Here is a 22,221-nt window from a genome sequence, read left to right on the forward strand (position 1 = left end):
TTTTTCGTTTGCATGGCCCTTGCAGCGAGACTACACAGATGCATGAAGTGCTGCTACAGGGAGACTGGGCTGCAATTCTCAAACCTTTGCTACCAAAAATTCAGCCCCCCGGAACTCGCTGGGCTTGACTTCCAAGCGAACACGGCTAAGTGGTGAGACTCCGGCAAGATGCGGGAGGGAAGCCGGAGCAACTGGCTCCCGCTTTCAGTCCTGTCATCCAATCTTCTTTTCCAGACCGCCCCCCCCCCTATTTTTTTGCACGCTCTTTGCTTCGCCTTGGAGGACTCCAGCGCGGCGGCTCCTTGGGGGGGGGGGGAGTCCGGCCTCGCCCTCCCGCCCCCGCATTGGCCACCCCGGGCTCCAACATGAGCGCCCTCATTCCCGCAGGAAACAACGGTCCCCCCCCCCCCCGCTTCCTCGCGAGTCGGCTGCCTGCAGGGCTGCCCCAAAAGTGAAGGCAGCCGCGTGCGGGGAAAGGGGGTGTCGAGACCCCCCCCCCGCGTCCCAGTCGGGGCAATGGCTTGGTTAGGCGGGCTTGTCTTGCAGGCTGGGGGGGGGGGCTGCTCCTTCGCGGCCCCTCCTCCCCCTCCCCCCTCCCGCGTCAGCTGATCCCGCCCCGCCCGCGCCGGGAGGCGGGGCTGGCGCCGGGCAGCGCTTAAAGGGGGCGGCGGGCGGCGCTGCTCCTCCAGAGCCGAGCATGGCAGCGCCTCGACCTCACTGACCAGCCGCGCAGCCTCCGCCTCCTCCGCCGCCCACCGCGCATCCTCCGCCGCCGCCGCCGCCAAGGTAAAGCAAGGCTGCGAGGGACCCTTTCCCCGGGCTGGCGCCCCGCTCTCCTCTCCGGCTGCCGGGCTGGCGGGGGGCGTCTCTTCGGGGCGGGGAAGAGGGAGCCGCGCTTCTTTGGGGTCTGCCACGATGCTGTTCACACGGGTCGAGGGCGGAGCTGGCGGAGGGGAGGTTCAGGGGGTCCTTTGCCTACCCGCGCATGGAGAAAGGGGGGGGACTTGGGGGGGGGAGGATGTCTGGAAGCATTTGCCCACTTGGCTTTTGGCATCTGCCTCTCCCGCCCCTTCCCTTTTCTCTCCAGATGGGCCAGCAAGGCAGGTCTTCTTTCGCTTGCCTTTCTCCTCAAGTGATGACATCCGCTTCTGCCTCTGTTTCGGGAGAGACAATGGGCGCTGTGTGCCCGGCAGGGAGGGAGGCAGGAGGCTCTCTTTCTTCTTCTTTTTCCTCCGAGACACGAAAAGCAGGTTTCTCCAACCCTGGTCTGTGGGGCTTCCAGGGAATCGGGAAGCCAAAGGAATTTTTCATGCCTGTGTTGGAGTAAAGTGGGGGCAGGGAGAGGGATGGCTAAATAAGGGCGAGCTTGAAAGAAACTTCTTTTATTCTGCATTTCTTCCGCAATCCCTTTTTACTTTCCACCTTTCAAAGGCATGGGAATCCCCAATCTGGTTGCTTTTTGAATTTCCAGGATCTGTAAAAACAAGAGTGTACGTGGCTCCTGGGAGCCTGTGGAAATGCTCCTCAGCCCAATGTGTTTGGGGTGGGGTCTCCAGGGGGGGCCTGCGCAGGCATCGCATTTCATCACTTACAGACATGCAGAAGAAGCGAACACCCCCTTCCCTCTGGGTGTCTCAGAGGAGACACAGCTAGCAGGGAAAGAAGCCTCTGCACTGGAAGCTCTCCAAGGGACCCACCTGGAGGGTCTCTGGGGGGCTTGTCTTTGAAGACGATGCCTGGAGCAGAGGAGGACACAGCGGAAGGACCGAGGGTGGGGGGTGGGTGGGGGTCAAAGGCACGTGCCCACACCACTTCACCTTACAGATCCATTTGGAAAACAAATCCTAAAGTAAACGTAGGTGCCATCATAGGATAATATGTCTGTAAGGTCCAACTAAAATGCCACATAACTACAAAAGCTTCATCATTCCCTATCAAGAGGTTTTTGCAGTGTGGCTGTATTGTACGCTCAGTGGGGAGCTGGGCTTGGACTCCCCCCTCCTTATCAGTATTTGGAGTGCAGCAAACTTGGCTTTGCCTCCGTGGCACATGGGAAATGGCCCTTCGGTTGGAGAGCACAGGAAATAAATCCTCCTGAGAGAAGTTAGGCACCTCAAGATAAACAACTTGGAAACAGTCGAGAGTGGAAATGGGGAGGCTTTGCAAAGGTGTCACCACTGCCTTTCCTAGAAGGGGACAGTTGGACTTGGTCAGTTGCTGAACTGTACCTCCCATCATCCCTGGCTGGGCCTGATGGGAATTGTAGCCCAACAAGCACTTTGGGTGTCTCTGGACAAGTTTGCCATTTGTATGTACAATATCGCACGACTTATATTTGTACTGCGTATGGCTCAGGGTGGGTAGATGATCCAGACCTCAATGGAAGCATTCCTTTGTAGCAGTTTTTTCATGTGGAGCTACTTCATAATAGGTTTTTTTGGGGGAAATCAGTAGAAGAGCATACAGACATGTCTACCACTACATAGAATTTCCCACACAACAAAGAGTTCTGTGTGAACTCAAAAGCTTGCATAGTATCCTGAGTAGTGGAGCTATACAGTCAGTCAGCCTCTTGATGAATATATCTGTAATATATTCTTGTTATACTTCATCTTCTACATTTTTGAGGAGTAGGCATAAAAGCCTTAACACTAAAAGTAAGGTGGGAAGTTATTTTTCAATGGAAGTTCATTATAGATATAGCTAACACTTTTCAGCATAAAATAACTCTAGTGCCCAAAAGATTATGCCATGATGTATTAATCTTCAAGGTGCTACAGGACTCTTTGTTCCCTCATTAAGGGAAAGTTGGATGAATACAGAAGATAAAAGGGGAAATGCATAACAATTCAATGAAATTGTCTAATGAAGCATTGGAATGTTGTTTAATTGTGTTATTTTGCCATGCTTTTTATCACATGCTAGCAGCCTTACTGGGCTGCTAATGCACATAAATAGACAATACAAATTCCTGTGTTTGGAGGAACATTAGGTTTCCAGTGTTTCAATGTCAATTTTTTGTAGCTACCAGAAAAGTACTTTTTGTGCATCCCAAACTCGAGAGATTATTAGTGGAGTTCCTGTTTAACATCAACTAGGTCCCTGCAGCCTTCACAAAAGGGAACCTTTATCCACTGCAAAAGTAGCTGGAAGTTACAGTATGAGCCTCCGTGTCTACTCAGAAGTAAGCCTCATTTATTTCAGTGATACAGGGGAAGTGTGTGTACTGTACAGGGGAAGTGTGTGTACTGTACATTGTACAAGAAGATTGCAGCCCAGTTTCTCTTAAGAAAACAGCAAGTTACTGGATAAGTATTGCAAGTTCATGATCTGTTTGATTAAAGAGCAGCATACAAGCTCCCATTGGGAAGAACTACTTCTGATCTTGAGGCAGAGTGGCCAAGTGCTGCAGAGTGCTGGGAACCCATCTGTGCTGTCCAGTGTAAATTCAGTACAGTGGAAAATATGCCATGCATATTTAAATCACACTTCCCAACTTGAGAAAGTTTCAGAGCTGGTCCAGGCCTTCCTGAAATCTCCTTTATACAATAGGTATCGGTTTCATGTATATCATGTTACAAGTATGGGAACAACACATTGCTGGATGGGATTCTCAGATGCTAAAAATAGTATAAATAGCAGTACCCAGTTTACAGCAGGATGGTGCAGTTGAGTTCATTTTTTTTAGCTTGCTATGGAATTGAGTTGTTCGAAATGTATATCTGGGAATCACGAGCTCATATGGAATCTGGGAGTTTTGTTGTTGAAGCTGCCCCTGTGGAAGGACCTCCACATGCTGAATTATGCTATTACAAAAGTGTCTGGAACATAGGCAATGCCATGTTCACCACTGGCTTTCCTATCGTGCACAATACGTATGTCTTACACGCATGTTTCCATTCACTCAAGGTAGGAGAGATTGTGTAAAGGTTCTAATGGATTTGAAAAGTCTTAAGTAGATCGTTGAGACTGCCTTTTAATATAGTTTCACCAGTAAAATATATTACTTACACTGGTTTGTTGTAGTTTCCCAGGCATGATTCAAAGTGCTGGTTATTGCATACTCATAAAACGCTTATAATTATGGCTGGGGAGGTGTGTGCAAAAGAAGGGCCTGTAGCTTGCAAGGGCCCTTAAATGGATGTGTGTGCGTGGAATACTTTGCAGAATCCCTATCAAGGCCATCCCCTGTCAGTACCGGAGAGCACATTTTACCCTTATTGTTGTATTCTACCCAAGTACAGCACTTAACTATCCCTCCAATTAATTAGTAGCATTTTGCTTATATGGGAGAAATGGTCTCTCATTGGGACAGGTGCATGTTAAATCTTCACAGAACTATCCAGGCTGATCTGCCCCTGATTATCTCTGCTATTCAGAATGCAGCATTGCCCCAGCCTGGGCTTTGCTTCTTGGTCATGGGGTGGAATGGTGAGAATAGGCTTACGTTACCCAGAGCCTGGGCTCAAAGTACCGTCAGATGCTGCTATGTTCATGAGAACACCCTCCAAGGCCTTCATAACTCCTACCCTCTAACTCATCCCAGCTTAGGAAACTAAATTAGTTTCTCTCTTTAGGAGACAGATGAAAACTTTCCTGTTCAGGCATGCTTTGCGGATGTGAGATTTAATATTTTGCTGCTGAAGATTTTGCCTTGTACAATGTTTTCATGGACTGGTTTTTATAGAGGATCTTTTTTGTGCATTACTTCGGGCAGTTCATTTGGAAAGACAGTGACACATTTCTTAAAGCGTACCTTTTCTCACCTGGTCTAAAGGGTTTGGGGGGGGCGGTTGCAGCTTGTGCAGTTTCCTGGCATGAGTTTGTAGTAACAGCTGTTTTCAGTTGTTAGCAAACAACTGATAGAACAGCAAGATACTGATATGACTCTAGAACAACTTAGATTCCTTATTTTAAAAATGGAAAGTGCAAGAAGCAGACAAATTAAAGATGGTAGTGACACACAGATTCCAGTATTAAATTGAAAAGCACCACTGGATATGACACCCTCTGCTCCCTGGATTCCAAAGGGGGCATCACTCTCTCCCAGTTTTTTATATGATGTAAGTCCTAAACGCCTAGCATTGCAATACTGGAAGGGCCAATAAGGGCTGAATTATTTGGGACTGAGTGCCTCTTTTGTATAACAGTGTCCCAAGTTAGATTTTGGAATTCAGGCAATACTGCCAGCTCCTCGTTCTTTAACAGCATCGTTGCTCAACCCACAACTGCATATTGCATCCTGACATACAGTAACTTATTTTGATTGACCCAACTGTGTTGACTGTGCAGTGTGGTCATATGTGTATATACCAGCAAAAGTGTAGCTTTCAGGTCACGTGAAGGTGGTGCAAGTTGCCACTTCAAAGCATGGCTGTCTTTCGATCCCATTTGCCCATCCATGGCCTGATTTTCAGCCAGTGTAAATAGCTGGCAGCGCCACACAGCTGGACTCTGAACTTAACTGGCATACTCTGCCTGGGTTACCAGAGAGCACTGATTGCAACTAGGAAAGTGCCCCCCCTTGCTTGTTGGCAGGACTCTTTCACGGACTCCTCCCCAACCCACTTTGCTTTACAGGCCTTCAGAAACAGCTTCTGTAGCCATGGCTACCTCTGCGAGTTCCCACCTGAGCAAAGCCATAAAGCAGATGTACATGAAGCTGCCTCAGGGTGACAAGGTGCAAGCAATGTACATCTGGATTGATGGGACTGGCGAGTTCCTGCGCTGTAAAACCCGGACCCTGGAGCAAGAGCCCAAGAACGTTGAAGGTAAGCGGGCGGGTTGGCGTGTGCCTCTATCCTACCTGTGGAAAAGGACTGCAAGCCATGTTGTTGTTGTTGATTGAATTTATATACTGCCCTATACCTGGAGGTCTCAGGGCGGTTCACAGAGAAGATCAATATAAAAACTACAATATATATATAATCAAAATAAAAACAACTCTCCCCCCCCCCGGTCTATTTGTGATGCCAGCTTCTTTCTCTGGCTCTGCGATGCCACCCTGTTTCTGGGCAAGAGCTGCCCGCCTAGCTAGTGACTGCCTGGTGACTAGGCAGCCCTGTTCAGGGAAGTTTTTAATGTGTGATGTTTTATCATGTTTTTAATATTCTGTTGAGCCACCCAGGGAAACCCAGCCAGATGGGCGGGGTATAAATTATTTATTTATTTATTTATTTATTTATTTTCTGCATTGATGAAGAAGCTGGTTCTTTCCCTGGTCTGAAACATTTTTCCATTGGGTAAATGAGCATGGTGGTGGTGTTTTTATGAGTTTATAGTGCATTCCAGCTCCCCCACCCCAGCCAACAATGTCTACTACAGTTCTGTGCGCACTTACCTGGGAGTAAGGCCCGTTGAACACAATGGGACTTGCATTTGAGTAAACATGTGCACACCAGGAAAATGTCAAAGTTGTCTAGTGGGATAAGTGGATTGTCTGCCAAAGTTCAGTTCCTTTTTGTGCCAGATGAACCGACCGTTGGTGGAGGAGAAAAGGTGGGGAAGAGGTTTGTCTACATTTCACAAAGAAGGCCAAGTCATATCTTTTTCCTTTTAGAGCCAAAGTGACTTCAAAAAATTGATAAACTTGAACTTCAGCCTAGGCCTTACACCCCATTGATCAGAACCATTATCCAGTGATTCACTGTTTACTCAAAGCTTGGGTGTGTTGGTCACCAGTGTGCAGCGTAATGCTATGTATTTCTGCTCAGAAGGACACACCACTGAATCTAATAGGACATCATAGGACACGATTCCCCTCAGACTTGCAACTTTTCTGCTAAGCTTTTTCCCCAGACTCAAAACAGCTGAGCTGTCCGTCCCCCTTCTGCCCCCAGGACAAGGGAGCCTGTGACCCTCCAGGTGTTTTTGGATGGCAGCGCCATTCCTGACTGTGGACCAAGTTGGTTGGCGCTGATGTGACTCTCCACAGCATCTGGAGGGGGCTTCCCATCCTGGGTGAGGTCTGCCCTCTTGCAGGATGTGCTGTGATTCTGAAATAAGCCCAACGTGTTACACAGTTAGAGGATCCTGGGAGTGGTGGTTGGTTTCGGTTGCTGGGAAATGTAACTCTGCAAACTGCCATTCCGGGGTTCGGGGGGGTTGTGGGGGCTTCCTGATCATGCCGCTTGCTTGTTTGCTGAGCGCCTTGGTGTGCCAGTATTCACCCTTGATCTTGTGAAGGTGGCAGGAAGCGAAGGGGGAAGGGGGGGAGAGCCATAAAAATTTCCACTGCGCACAATGAGTTGGCCTTTTGTTTGCCCCTCCGAACAAAGCGGCCTCCCCAGCACAATAAACAGCATTAGGATTTCTTCACATGTTGCCATGGAGCTGGCCAGAGATGGTTATGAAACCCGCAGAGCATGTATGGCCAATTAGAAGTATTTAGTCGAGTGCTTTGTTTTTATTCTGAGGAGCGAGCGGCTGGCACTGCTTGGTTTAAATCATTTCGCCACCTCAAGCATATGAAAGGGATCAAGCTGGCTGGCCGGCTGGATTAACCACTTTAATGCCAATTCAAATATGATTATACTGTTTGCTCATTCTTTCTCCCGCCAACTCTGAGTGCCGGTACCTGGGCCCACTCTCACGCACACATCCTGCCCTGGAGTGAACGCTTTGAAACAGAGCAAAACCAAACTCCTGGCATAAGGAACGCTGTGGGGTCAAGATCTGGGAGAGTGTGGGGAGCAGAGGAGCCTGGGGCAGGATCTGAAGCCCTGGAGTATTTGCAAGCACAGCTGCCCAACGTTTTGAATCAAGTTTCTCTATAAACCTGAGGATGTGGGGCTTCCGGTTTTAATATAATGGGTTCTGGAGCATCCTAGCTCTGTGCTGAATGGCAGGTGCTCTGCTTGGATTCTCTGATAATTGTTGTAACAAGCTGTTGGCATGAAATGGTAGCATAGGAACATGGTCACAGACACACGGACTACCCACCAGTGGCAAGGTATGGCATGGTGGACTTCTAGTTTCTGTTTTGCGGGGAGCGGGTCCAAGCTGCCGCCACCTTGGGCCTGTAACAGATCTTCAGTATTTCCCCTGTTAGGTGGAAAACCAACTGAAACTGTTTCCCGCATTGATACAGAAAATCCCCTTGTGTGCCAAGTTTTGTACACATTGCAGGCATCTTCCTAAACAGCTGCTCCAGAACATGATAAATCCCAAATGCACATTTATTCTGGATGCAACTTTCCTATTCCTCACAAGCAGGCCTTATTTCAGCAATAGTGGCAGCGGCATAGATTCTTTTTCTGGGAAGTAGCCGGAGTTTATCGCTAAGGCAGCCTGTGCTTCTGCTTCCAGATCTGCCAGAGTGGAATTTTGATGGCTCTAGTACCTACCAGTCTGAGGGCTCCAACAGCGACATGTACCTGGTGCCGTCCGCCATGTTCCGAGACCCCTTCCGCAAAGACCCCAACAAGCTGGTGCTCTGTGAGGTCCTGAAGTACAACCGCAAGCCGGCAGGTATGTCCAGCGCTGCCCCTTTCCCCTTCCGCTCTGCCCTTGATAGGAAAAAGAAAGAGCGCAGCAAAGGAGAAATGAGGAACGAGTCGTAGTAATAATACTTAGGAAGTTCAGGCCCCGTCAACCTGAGAATGGGAGCGAGGAGATACGGCGCTTGTTCTTTTTTTAAAGGACAAAACAAATTCACAGAGGTTGGTATCTGGTGTCGACAGCTGCTAGCTAAGATGAATAAGGGAAACCTCTGTGCTTAGGGGGCAGCATAACAGAGGACAGACAGGATTCCTGGAACATAGGAACTTCCCATGAGACATTAAGCAGCACTTTCAGGTTGTGACAAAAGATTTACCGTACAAATTAAGGATAAGCAATTTGTTTGTTTTCAATAAGATTTTTATTAAGATTTGCCCATAATACAATAAGATACCTGAGAGATAAAATGAGAAAAAGAAGCAAATGGAAAAGAGAAAGGGAAAATAGAGAAATAGAAGAGAGAAAGAAAAAAATAAAGAAAACAGAAACAGAGAAACATTAGCAAAAATTACAAAAGAGGGACTTTGATTTTCCATCTGCTGGTCACATACTAGAAGAAAATAGAATTATTTAAAACAATCAGTCAATTCAAGCAACTGTCTACTCCACTTTCTCATAAACAATATTTCCTCTAAGTTACAAGTGTCCCATAGTCATTCATTTCCTTTTCTCACGGAAAGTCCAAAATAAGCAATTTGGTTGTGGTGTGTAAGTGTCCCCCTCTTCTTGAAGCAAGCATTTTGATCCTATTTTGTTTTCATGCTTTTCTATGTACAAGAGTACATACACTGTCAGAGGAGAACTTGATTTGATTTGATTGCAAGTGTTTTATGCTGTAAGCACTCTGGTTGCCCCAGAGTGGCTGGGGCAACCCAGTCAGATGGGTGGGGTATAAATAAAATAATAATGATAATATTTAACCCTAGCATCCCTATATAAATGCAACAGGTAGTCTTACACCTTTTTGAAAGAGAGAAATTTAACATTTCCTTCAGGGTCTGTCTAGTCACCAAGCTGGTGCCCTCCAGATGAGGATTTGGACTATGGATGGTGCTGGGTGGGTCTGATGAGAGTTGCAGTCCAAAACATCATCCAGAGGGCACCAAGTTGGGGAAGGCTGATCTAGACCAACCTTCTGTGTCCAGTAACCGCAGCCATTTGCCTCCGGAAGCTCACAGTGCTGGCGTAATGTTGGCAGAAAAGCCAGTAAACATCAGATGCCACTTTCAATCCACAATCCATTCATTCTTCCAGCTGCGTCAGCTGATCTGTTGGATGCATGCATCGCTCCCCCATGCTTCTTTCTCGCAACATATTGAACACAATCATTCTTCTCTTTTAACCACTGCCTCGCCTTCCTGCAGAATCCATTTGCAGCTAGGAGCCATGACACTGTAGTTACCATGGTGATAACACCGTTGCCAAGGTGACATTTCAAGCACTCCGTTAAACATAACTGTTTGGGTTTGATCCCAGTGTTCAAGATAGTTTAGCTGCAAAGTCTAGATCCCAGTTTAGCTAGAAGCTTTTGGAATGGAATTGGGCAATCTGTCTCCCAGCTTCCATTCTTGATATGGGAAATGAGCCTAGTGATCCACTTTCCAGGATGACTCTGTGGTCTAATTGGAAAGAACCACAAGACGCTCTGGCCTTTACTGATAGATTGCAACACTTTCTACAGTTCTGAACGGTGTTATTATGTTTTGCTGATCTATGTTGCCCTGATGTCTTACAATATGGTAAGGGATGCGGGTGGAGCTGTGGTCTAACCCACTGAGCCTCTTGGGTTTGCCAATCAGTAGGTCGGTGGTTCATAGAATCATAGAATCATAGAATCATAGAGTTGGAAGAGACCACAAGGGCCATCGAGTCCAACCCCCTGCCAAGCAGGAAACACCATCAGAGCACTCCTGACATATGGTTGTCAAGCCTCTGCTTAAAGACCTCCAAAGAAGGAGACTCCACCACACTCCTTGGCAGCAAATTCCACTGTCGAACAGCTCTTACTGTCAGGAAGTTCTTCCTAATGTTTAGGTGGAATCTTCTTTCTTGTAGTTTGGATCCATTGCTCCGTGTCCGCTTCTCTGGAGCAGCAGAAAACAGCCTTTCTCCCTCCTCTATGTGACATCCTTTTATATATTTGAACATGGCTATCATATCACCCCTTAACCTCCTCTTCTCCAGGCTAAACATGCCCATCTCCCTTAGCCGTTCCTCATAAGGCATCGTTTCCAGGCCTTTGACCATTTTGGTTGCCCTCCTCTGGACACGTTCGAGTTTGTCAGTGTCCTTCTTGAACTGTGGTGCCCAGAACTGGACACAGTACTCCAGGTGAGGTCTGACCAGAGCAGAATACAGTGGCACTATTACTTCCCTTGATCTAGATGCTATACTCCTATTGATGAGGCCCAGAATTGCATTGGCTTTTTTAGCTGCCGCGTCACACTGTTGGCTCATGTCAAGTTTGTGGTCAACCAAGACTCCTAGATCCTTTTCACATGTACTGCTCTCAAGCCAGGTGTCACCCATCTTGTATTTGTGCCTCTCATTTTTTTTGCCCAAGTGCAATACTTTACATTTCTCCCTGTTAAAATTCATCTTGTTTGTTTTGGCCCAGTTCTCTAATCTGTCAAGGTCGTTTTGAAGTGTGATCCTGTCCTCTGGGGTGTTAGCCACCCCTCCCAGTTTGGTGTCATCTGCAAATTTGATCAGGATGCCCTTGAGTCCATCATCCAAGTCGTTGATAAAGATGTTGAATAAGACCGGGCCCAAGACAGAACCCTGTGGCACCCCACTAGTCACTCTTCTCCAGGATGAAGAGGAACCATGAAGGTTCAAATCCCCATGATGGGGTGAGCTCCCATTGCTCGGTCCCAGCTTCTGCCAACCTAGCAGTTCGAAAGCTTGCCAGTGCGGGGAGGTAAATAGGTACCACTGTAGTGGGAAGGTAAACAGCATTTCCGTGTGCTCTGGTTTCCATCACGGTGTCTCATTGCACCAGAAGCGGTTTAGTCCTGCTGGCCACATGACCTGGAAAGCTGTCTGTGGACAACGCTGGCTCCCTCTGCCTGAAATCGAGATGAGCGCCACAACCCTATAGTCGCCTTTGACTGGACTTAACCGTCCATGGGTCCTTTACCTACCTTGTACCTATGATATGGTGGTATATATTCTTAAACTCTTTTGTAAAGACTCTTACCCGCTAGCATTTCCCCCATGCAGCGGAGAGGCATGAGAAAACTACCTGCAAGTTCCTTCAGGCAGAGCTTGTGGTGTGGTACAAGTAATACTAATTTGCCTTACACACGTTTTTCTCCCAGAAACAAATTTAAGGTCCACTTGTAAAAGGATTATGGACATGGTGTCTAACCAGAACCCCTGGTTTGGGATGGAGCAAGAGTATACTCTTCTGGGAACAGATGGACATCCCTTTGGCTGGCCTTCCAATGGCTTTCCCGGACCACAAGGTAAAGATGCTACAAAGGAAGACCACGGATGGTCTTGAGTTCCTAAGAGCAAATTGCAACCTGCCGCAGCTTAGCAATAGAGCTTGTGCTTTGTCTGCACGAATGATGGGGGTTTTAAGTGGCAGTTGGTGCTGAGCTGGGTGGAACAGAAGGATATTCCCTGTTGCAAAGTGTGGATGATAAAATTGCAAGGCCTTTGTTCACATGCTAATAGTGGGACTTTGAAGTTGCTCCACGTTGCATTTTCCTCTTCCACTTGCATGTGTACAGCATTGCTAGGGACACATCACCTCTAGGCTGAGCACTTTCAGTGCAGTGCAGAATTACAGTGGTACCTTGGTTTACGAACTTAATCCCTTCCAGAAGTCCATTCTTAAACCAAGGTGTGCTTTCCCATAGCAGCAGGGGACTCAATTTACACTCAACAGGAAGCAGAACATGTTCTTATTCCAGGGCAAAGTTCACAAACCAAAACACCTACTTCCAGGTTTGCAGCGTTCTTAATCCAAGTGGTTCATAAACTAAACTGTTCTTAAAACAAGGTACCACTGTATTAATTCCATGGTTTATGTGCCACCTTTCAAGGCAAGGCCATCAGTTTGCATAAAATAGTAATTGCACAGTTTGCCTTAGTGCATGGCTGGATGTGAGTGGTAGAGACGCAATTCTTAAGGTTGCATCCACCACATCCCTCCAGGTAATATGCAAATAAGAGCCTGAGGCTACATTTGATGTAGGATTCAAAGATGGCATTTAGAAACATTTACAAAAGAAAAGAACAGTGACCGGCTTTGGCTCCACCAAATATATGCGCCAGATGAATGCCTGTCATGATTCCTGTAATGATATTACAGGAGCACCCTTTGCAAAAATGTATAGTCATGTACTGAACATGTTGGTTAGAGATGCTGACTCACCCGTGGACTCCTCTTTCTTCTGGCATTCTGCAGGGCCATACTACTGTGGTGTTGGAGCAGACAAAGCCTACGGCCGAGACATTGTGGAAGCCCATTATCGAGCCTGCCTATATGCCGGTGTGAATATTGGAGGCACAAATGCAGAAGTGATGCCAGCACAGGTAGATATTGGAGCCAAAATCCCGAAACGAATGTTGGTCTCTCTGCATTGGGGTTCTTTGCAGGCGTGGTAGTGTACAAGGTGAAGGCTGTGAACAGCATCGTGCAGACCAGTTTGCGCCTCCCTTTCTCTATGCCAATCCTGATTTGAAACTGTCTTCTCTCTTCTGTAGTGGGAGTTCCAGGTGGGCCCTTGTGAAGCAATTGATATGGGAGACCACCTCTGGATTGCTCGATTCATCCTTCATAGAATATGTGAAGACTTTGGAGTCATTGTGTCTTTTGACCCCAAGCCCATCCCTGGGAACTGGAACGGAGCTGGATGCCACACCAACTTCAGCACGAAGCTCATGCGAGAGGAGGGAGGCCTCAAGTGAGTGTGTCTTCAGACCTGGGGAGTTTTTTCTTAGGAGAGGATTAGAAAGACAGATCTTGACAGCTTCAGGCCGTACACCTTAAGCAACATAGTGCCTTCCAAATTCTGCAGGAATTTAAAATACCCAAGCATGCAGATATATCGCAACAATGTACAAAACAGAAAGGAGATTGGTACAATTTAATGTGCCTGTATTTTTCCTCTTCTGGTACAGAGTATGACTAGGCAATAGAGGGAAATGCATCGTTTTGCAATAGCCTACTGCTTTGATATTATCAGCTTTCTTGAGCTGCCATTGTTGAGAAATATCCTTGTGGTTCGGAGGCTCAAAAAAAAAATCTATTAAAGAATTAACTGGTGTCTGAGCACGTGTCAAGAATGGGGCTGTGTGCATGCTGCAGTTCTTTGGGTCTGGAGAGGTGCCAAATGCAGCAGTGAGCACAACATCCAGTTTCCCCTTTAAATGCACCCATGCTGTTTTATTTTATTTTTTATGATTTTTTAGAATAGGTGGACTTCAGCCACCAAATACTAGATTTGCTTTCTGTGCTTCTAAGGAATTGCAGCACACACACACACACACACGCACACACCCTAACTCCAATAATGGTGACCTGTGGCCTTGAGCAAAAGTTGACTCTTCCGATGACGTGCTAATGCTGTCCTGCAAGTAAAGAGATTTGGAGGCCCCTCTGGCGATCTCAGCATCCTGCCTCTTCTCCTTTCCACAGGCACATTGAAGAAGCCATTGAGAAGCTGGGCAAGCGTCACCAGTACCACATCCGTGCCTACGACCCCAAAGGGGGGCTGGATAACGCCAGGCGCCTGACCGGCTTCCATGAGACATCCAACATCAACGAGTTCTCTGCTGGGGTAGCCAACCGTGGGGCCAGTATCCGCATCCCGAGGAAAGTGGGCCAAGATAAGATGGGCTATTTTGAAGACCGCCGACCCTCTGCCAACTGCGACCCGTACGCCGTGACCGAAGCTCTCGTCCGCACTTGTCTCCTCAACGAAACTGGGGACGAGCCCTTTGAGTACAAGAACTAAGTGAACTCCGTCCCACACAGGAACCCACCCATTCCCTTCCCCCTTCTACATTTTCTAGATGTTAATTCTGAGGGCATGAGATAATACCATGTCTGTGCCTCCCCCAAATTTACCCTCTTGTTTCTTCTGGGTGGAAGAGGGAAGTCTTAGTCTCTTTCAGTGTTTATTCTGTCGTTTGAGAGGCCAGGAAAAGGAAGAGTAGGCATTAGAGGAAACAGTCCCCACTTAACCACTATTTTTGTCTAATCCATCTGTATGTCTTGACAGGATTTCGGGCACTTCCAGGGACAGACAGCACAGTGGGGGGGGGGGGATGCTTAAGAAAAATATGTGCGAGGCCCATTTGTTGTGCTCCTCGCCCAAATGTGCCCTTTGTGAGCCCTGCTGAAAGGAACAGGAGAGAGGCAGAGTGAGGGAAGCCTTTGGCGCACCATTTGTTCACTTCAGTGGTGCTTGAAAATTGAGGCGTTCAGCAGCCCACCATGGAAAATAGGAAGGTGGCTTAACCCATACATAGCCTGAGTCCACACCCAATCTCTCTCATGGGCAGAAGGGTGCTTTAATAGCCCCTTTAATGAGATGGAGGGGCATTATGGCATGCCAACCGTGGGGCAGTGTTGGGCATTCTTGCAACCTGTGGTCAGTTGTCGTCCCCGCAAGACCAGGTCTTATTCAAAAGCTGTTGCAACATGTTTGATCTGTTTCGGAAGCTGTCTTGACTTTTCTGTTTCTAACACAGAGTGAAGTAGTATTTTTTATATTTTAAAGCCTGAAAAGGAAAAAAAAAGTTTGTGTTTCTTTTCTTTTGAAAAAGGTCCACTCAATCAGCCATTTGCAAAAAGGCTGAGTTTGCTACAGGTGTCTGTTGGTTAAGACTTGCGTACAGGATCGAGGAAGGGGGTAAGGAGAAAAGATGGGGAGGGGAGAGAGAGAAAAAGAAAAAAGAGCTGCATGTTTCACCTTCAAGAGCAGCTTTGATGGCTTGTTATAAGCAAGGGGTATCCGTTTACAAGTTTATAAGTGAAAATAGGTATTAATTTTTTAATTTAAACTGGAGCCACCGGGGTTGTCTCAGCAAGGCCGCGTGCAGCTAGTTGTGGCAACAAGATGCAACCGTGCTTCAGACAAAAGGAGTTGGCTGGTCAACTTGAACCATGTTATTTGACAAGTATTTGGCGGGGGGTGGGGGTGCCTGGAGCAGGGTCAAGGAGTGTGTTAAAATCTCCAGTAGGATTTGCATGTTGGCTTTTGATGACTGCACCAATGAAGAAGAACAGGTGGGAAGCGAGGTTTTTAGAGATTTTTAAATAACATGTTTTTAGGGGTTTCTAAAGTTGTACAGTTTGGCAGAGGCCACCGCTGCTCCTGTTAGGTACATCCTGGTAGATCCAGAAATGCTTCTGCCAGGACTCCACTAATAAAACAATAGTTGCGCTCAGAGGTAATAATGCTAGTGGGTTCAAACGTTCCGGGATTTTGTACGTTGGTATCTTGGATGGTGCCAATCATCTTCCGCTGCATTTGGACTTGAAAATAGGGTGGGGTTTTTTGTAATAAAAATTAAAAAATCAAACCCAGTTGCAATTTTCTGCCTCCCTCTTTTCCATGTCTGCCTGTGTGTACTTGGCTTAGTTCATACTGGGGGTGGGAAACCTCAGCTGCCAGGGGCATTGGTGGCTGCTGCCCCTGCGCACAGCAGGGGTTCCCCTGCACACAGCAGCAGTTCTCACCAGACAGAGTACTTGCCCCAAACCTGGATCCAGGCATCCAAGGATTATCCTTTTTTTGTCTGTGCCTACAGTTTTCCTTTAACCAAACAAAATCAACATTTTTGTCATCGAGGAGAATCCACTGAGCAATATGCAGGAAAAAATTCCTCCCTACTGAGTAACATACACTCATCCATCAGGTTATGATTAGTCAGCATGACTTTGAAGAGCAGAGAGACCCCACAGAGGTGTGTCTGGCCCCATGCAATTTTTACCAATTCCGAAGATGCACCTCTTTAGTCTTTTAGGATTTAAATTTATTTTAAACTGTTTTTAATGTTGCTGCATTCTAGATTATTGTAATCCAACCTGGGACCTTAGAGTGAAGGGTGGGTAATAATAATAATAATAATAATAATGGTGATAATAATAGTTTAATAATACAGATTAATATAGGCCAAAGTGTGCTTGTCCTCACTTTCTCATGTGATTTGATGGCCTAAGAATGCCCAGATCAGGCTAACGTTCTTAAAATGTGGTGCTCAGAACTGGACACAGTACTTCAGTTGTGACCTGACAAGTACATAATGGAGTGGATCTATTACTTCTTGTGATCTGGGCTCTATGCTTCTGTTAATACAGCCCAAGGCCGTGATAGCTGTTAAAAGCATGCACATTTCATTGCTGGTTCATTGATGCACAGTTTGTGATCAACTAAGATGCCAAGATCCTCTTTGTATGTGCTGCTGCTAAACCAGGTCTCCACCATCCTATACTTCTGCCCTTGGTTTAAAAACACACACAAAGAAAACCCCCAATGGTACCTAACTTCAGATCTTTACATTTATCGCTGTTGAATTTCATCATCTTGGTTTCAGCCCAGTGTTCCCACTTGCCAAAATCATTTTTACTTTTGGTTCTCTCTTCCATGGTGTTAGCTATGCCCTTGTGTCACCTGCCTCTTTGAATCAGCATTGCCCTCTTGTCATTTATAAAAAGGTTGAACATCACAGAGCCTGGGATGGCAACCTGTAGCACTCCACTCAATGCAGGCGTCCCCAGCCTGCGGCCCTCCAGATGTTTGGCCTACAACTCCCATGATCCCTAGCTAACAGGACCAGTGTTCAGGGATGATGGGAATTGTAGTCCAAAACATCTGGAGGGCCGAAGGTTGGGGATGCCTGACTCAATGCATCTCCCCCATGTTGACACAGAGCCCTTAATGAGCACTTGCTGGGTATGGTTGTGTGAATCCACTTATCAATAGTCTCATACAACCCACATTTTACCATCTTTTCAACAATTATCCCTTGGGAGACTGTCAAACGTTTTGTTGAAATCAAGATGGCCACAGCATTTCCATGACTGGTAACTTTTTTTTTTAAGGGAGACAAGGTTGGTCTGGCATACTTTATGCTAGATAAATCAATGATGTTTCCTAGTGATCAATGTTCACAGACTTACAGTTTAATCACCTGTTCTAGAATTTTACCCAGTGTTGACATCAGGCAGGTTGGTTTCTGGTTTCAAGAGAGCAAGACTGTCTAGTGTGGTAGCACTTTGCACTTTCTCCAAGAATTCCCAAAGATTACAGGCAGCAACTCCAGAATAAAAATCTAAAAAGCGCTTCAGTACCATGGGATGAAATTCATAAAAGGCATCCCCAAAGGTTAAAGTGGGGGCATTGCAAGGCTGGAATGGGGCACTTTATCTTCCCTCCTAAAACCAGCCAGGCGGGGGAGGGAGCAGTAGAGGGCAGGAATTGCTGCAGGCAAAAGCTCCCACATATTCCCCGACTGCAACTTTTAGGGATGGCCCCACATGAACCATCTGCTCTCCTGGAACTAGCCTTCCTCCCACATAGTCTGAGAACCACTACAGTCAGTAACTTCCAAGGAACCCCAGAGTTACCTTGAAAACAGTTGGAAAACCACTGCTACATTCCATTCCAGTAACAACAATAAAATAACTTGCATGAAGTCAGAAAGGATAGGGAGTGAGCAGTGGAAGTAAAATATATCTATCTGACTGAAAATGAAATTGTATGCTTAGAAGTGTTTTGGAAGCTCTTACAGTTGGAGATGGACAATTCATAAATTGGATGGACTTTGACACAATGTTTCTCGCAGAGTTCCACAAGTGCATTTGGGGGTTTGCACCACGCACAACATAACCAGATATTTCAAATGCGGACATTCTTATCTCAGGAACGTTGTGAACCAGTTAAATAATTCTTAGCTGATAAGTTGCCTTTAGACCAGCTGGTTAACGGATAGTATGCAGCTTCTAATTTAATCTATCACCTAAATCTCTATGGATGCCTTTCTGAGATACTGAAAGAACCGAAAGGCAACTAATAAGCAATAATAAGCAAAAGGCTATCTTTCAGCAAAGCAGTAGGACCAAAACATCACACAACAGCGCCATCAATCAACTAACCAGCTGAAACTTTAATGGATTAATCTATTGGTCAAGAATTGCAACTTTTTAAAAAAAATGTATTTCCAGAAGCTAGGTTATTTTAAAACAAATTTGGATACTGCAAGATTAAAGCCACAAAACCAGAAACGTTCTGCAAAATTGGAACAGCAAACAAGAGCATTCCACACTGCAACATTTTGTTGCACATTCCACTTAACAGCTCCTGATCATCTTCACCTTAGTATAATCTTCCGTATTTTCTTCTGTTGCATCTAAGGTGTTGCTTTTTCCATATTTTTCCTTCTTTTTTTCTTGATGGGGCTTGTGGGAATGGAAGTTCAGCAACATCTGGAGGGCCAAACATTCCCCATCCCTGCTCTAATTATCCATAGTTTCCTGTTTAATCTGACCTGGGAAACTATGGTCACCACCTTTGGAACAAGCCAGGATATCTAGCCAGCATCAAAGGATGGCTTAATACCCCGGCTTTTTCCAAAGCAGCTAAGCACAGTTTTTTTGGGTCTGATGAAGAAGGAAACATTGGTTGATTAGAGGTTTCCAGGTTTGTTTACTCAACTGATGAAGGGGCTGCATGTGTGTTTTGTTAAGCTGAGAAGCATGATCATCTGAAGATCGATCATCTTTGTGTTTTAGGCAACAGGAAAACTCTGTATGTGGTGGTTGACCTGTGATGGCACATTCACACCTGCAAATAATCATCTGGCACTGTAATTCATAGAATCATAGAGTTGGAAGAGACCACAAGGGCCATCGAGTCCAACCCCCTGCCAAGCAGGAAACACCATCAGAGCACTCCTGACATATAGTTGTCAAGCCTCTGCTTAAAGACCTCCAAAGAAGGAGACTCCACCACACTCCTTGGCAGCAAATTCCACTGTCAAACAGCTCTTACTGTCAGGAAGTTCTTCCTAATGTTTAGGTGGAATCTTCTTTCTTGTAGTTTGGATCCATTGCTCCGTGTCCGCTTCTCTGGAGCAGCAGAAAACAGCCTTTCTCCCTCCTCTATGTGACATCCTTTTATATATTTGAACATGGCTATCATATCACCCCTTAACCTCCTCTTCTCCAGGCTAAACATGCCCAGCTCCCTTAGCCGTTCCTCATAAGGCATCGTTTCCAGGCCTTTGACCATTTTGGTTGCCCTCCTCTGGACACGTTCCAGTTTGTCAGTGTCCTCCTTGAACTGTGGTGCCCAGAACTGGACACAGTACTCCAGGTGAGGTCTGACCAGAGCAGAATACAGTGGCACTATTACTTCCCTTGATCTAGATGCTATACTCCTATTGATGCAGCCCAGAATTGCATTGGCTTTTTTAGCTGCCGCGTCACACTGTTGGCTCATGTCAAGTTTGTGGTCAACCAAGACTCCTAGATCCTTTTCACATGTACTGCTCTCAAGCCAGGTGTCCCCCATCTTGTATTTGTGCCTCTCATTTTTTTTTGCCCAAGTGCAATACTTTACATTTCTCCCTGTTAAAGTTCATCTTGTTTGTTTTGGCCCAGTTCTCTAATCTGTCAAGGTCGTTTTGAAGTGTGATCCTGTCCTCTGGGGTGTTAGCCACCCCTCCCAGTTTGGTGTCATCTGCAAATTTGATCAGGATGCCCTTGAGTCCATCATCCAAGTCGTTGATAAAGATGTTGAATAAGACCGGGCCCAAGACAGAACCCTGTGGCACCCCACTAGTCACTCTTCTCCAGGATGAAGAGGAACCATTGATGAGCACCCTTTGGGTTCGGTCAGTCAGCCAGTTACAAATCCACTGAGTGGTAGCATAGTCAAGTCCGCATTTTACCAGCTTCTTTACAAGAATATCATGGGGCACCTTGTCAAATGCCTTGCTGAAATCAAGGTAGGCTACATCCACTGCGTTCCCTTCATCTACCAGGCTTGTAATTCTGTCAAAAAACGAGATCAGGTTAGTCTGACACGACTTATTTTTCAGAAATCCATGCTGACTATTGGTGATCACAGCATTCCTTTCTAGGTGCTCACAGACTGTTTGCTTAATGATCTGCTCCAGAATCTTCCCTGGTATTGATGTCAGACTGACTGGGCGATAATTATTTGGGTCCTCTCTTTTCCCCTTTTTGAAAATAGGGACAACATTTGCCCTCCTCCAGTCTGCCGGGACTTCGCCTGTTCTCCAGGAATTCTCAAAGATGACTGCCAGTGGTTCTGAGATCACATCTGCCAGTTCTTTTAATACTCTTGGATGCAGTTCATCTGGCCCTGAATTCTCGAGTGATGAACATGTGTGTGAACCAGCCATGAAGATTATCACTAGGCACTTACACATCCCAATGCACGGGTGGCGCTGTGATCTAAACCACCGAGTCTCTTAAGGGGCTTGCCGATTGGAAGGTTGGCAGTTCAAATCTGCGTGATGGGGTGAATTCCCGTTGCTCTGTCCTAGCTTCTGCCAACCTAGCAGTTAAAAAGCCTACCAGTGCAAGTAGATAAATAGGTACTGCGGCGGCAGGAAGGTAAACAGAGTTTCCATGTGCTCTGGCACTTGTCACGGTCCTCTGTGTTTAGTCACATGGCCCAGAAAGCTGTCTGTGGACAAATGCCGGCTCCCTCGGCCTGAAGTGAGATGAGCGCCGCACCACTTTGACTGGACTTTGACTGGACTTAACCATCCAGGGGTCCTTTACCTTTTCTACCTAGGCACTTCTATATAACCAGAGGCAAGACAGTTAAATATTTTCAACATTTGAGCATTAAACACTTGTCCTCTGTTGTGACAAAACAAAGGCCTACATTAGTCCTTGATGTGATCTTGATCTTCTTAATCCTACCAAAACTGACATTTTCCAAACAGTTTGGGTAACACAAGGATTTGGGTAACACAAGGATTCCAAACAGTTTGGGTAACACAAGGATTTTGCACTATAAGCACCACACAAGTAATACATATACAACCACTGAGGGATTAGGTTCCCGCCAAACATTGCAGTTTTGCTGCTCATTATGTAACCCACTTAGGTGCAGCAAATTATGTAAATTATGCCCACACAAGAGATTGAAATCAAGAAGCAAAGCACTTAACACACTGTGTAGCTCTTGCCTAACAATACATGGCCACTGCTCTGTGTTTCTTACAAATACCTACACACTTTGCAGCTATAAACGAAGCACTTTTGTTCCTATTTTTATGCCGTTATACAGCATCCTGAAAAGGTTTTCAATGAGGCAAAGGTATACACTAAATCAGGGGTCAGCAAACTTTTTCAGCAGGGGGCCGGTCCACTGTCCCTCAGACCTTGTGGGTAGCTGGACTATATTTTTGGGGGGTTGGGAATGGATGAATTTCTATGCCCCACAAATAACCCAGAGATGCATTTTAAATAAAAGGACACATTCTACTCATGTAAAAACATGCTGATTCCCAGACTGCCCGGGGGCTGGATTTAGAAAGTGATTGGGCCAGATCTGTCCCCCGGGCCTTAGTTTGCCTATCCATGCACTAAATAAATAAATATTGCTTCCACAAAGCAACTTTTTACATGATGCCCATTCTTTAATTCCTAAGTTTTCATCCCCAATTGAAATAAATCTGAAGTGTGTGTGAACTTATTTTTCTTACTTTTGTCCCTTGTTA

At 46.2% G+C, this 22,221-nt stretch overlaps 1 protein-coding gene across 2 annotated transcripts; it reads left to right on the forward strand.

The window, feature by feature from the left end:
- The first annotated feature begins 12 nt into the window (after positions 1–12).
- On the forward strand, positions 13–16,052 carry GLUL (glutamate-ammonia ligase). Of its 2 annotated transcripts, none has more exons than XM_028732255.2 (7): positions 13–152; positions 5,581–5,771; positions 8,308–8,469; positions 11,820–11,966; positions 12,917–13,044; positions 13,216–13,415; positions 14,150–16,052. In XM_028732255.2, the coding sequence occupies exons 1-7, from the start codon at positions 13–15 to the stop codon at positions 14,466–14,468; spliced, it is 1,287 nt and encodes a 428-aa protein (XP_028588088.2). In that variant the 3' UTR covers positions 14,469–16,052. The 2 variants fall into 2 exon arrangements, with proteins under 2 accessions (XP_028588088.2, XP_028588089.1); XM_028732256.2 differs by lacking the exon at positions 13–152 and adding an exon at positions 686–786.
- Positions 16,053–22,221: the final 6,169 nt, after the last annotated feature.

This window comes from Podarcis muralis, chromosome 5 (genome assembly GCF_964188315.1).
Source record: "Podarcis muralis chromosome 5, rPodMur119.hap1.1, whole genome shotgun sequence".
NCBI classification, from domain to species: domain Eukaryota; kingdom Metazoa; phylum Chordata; class Lepidosauria; order Squamata; family Lacertidae; genus Podarcis; species Podarcis muralis.

Bases quoted from the DNA above. Each gene is read 5' to 3' on its own strand.
- GLUL (XM_028732255.2), top strand. From the start codon at position 13: ATGGCCCTTGCAGCGAGACTACACAGATGCATGAAGTGCTGCTACAGG. The intron at 5,772-8,307 runs GTAAGCGGGCGG...TTCTGCTTCCAG, and splicing joins AGAGCCCAAGAACGTTGAAG to ATCTGCCAGAGTGGAATTTT. The intron at 8,470-11,819 runs GTATGTCCAGCG...TTTTTCTCCCAG, and splicing joins GTACAACCGCAAGCCGGCAG to AAACAAATTTAAGGTCCACT.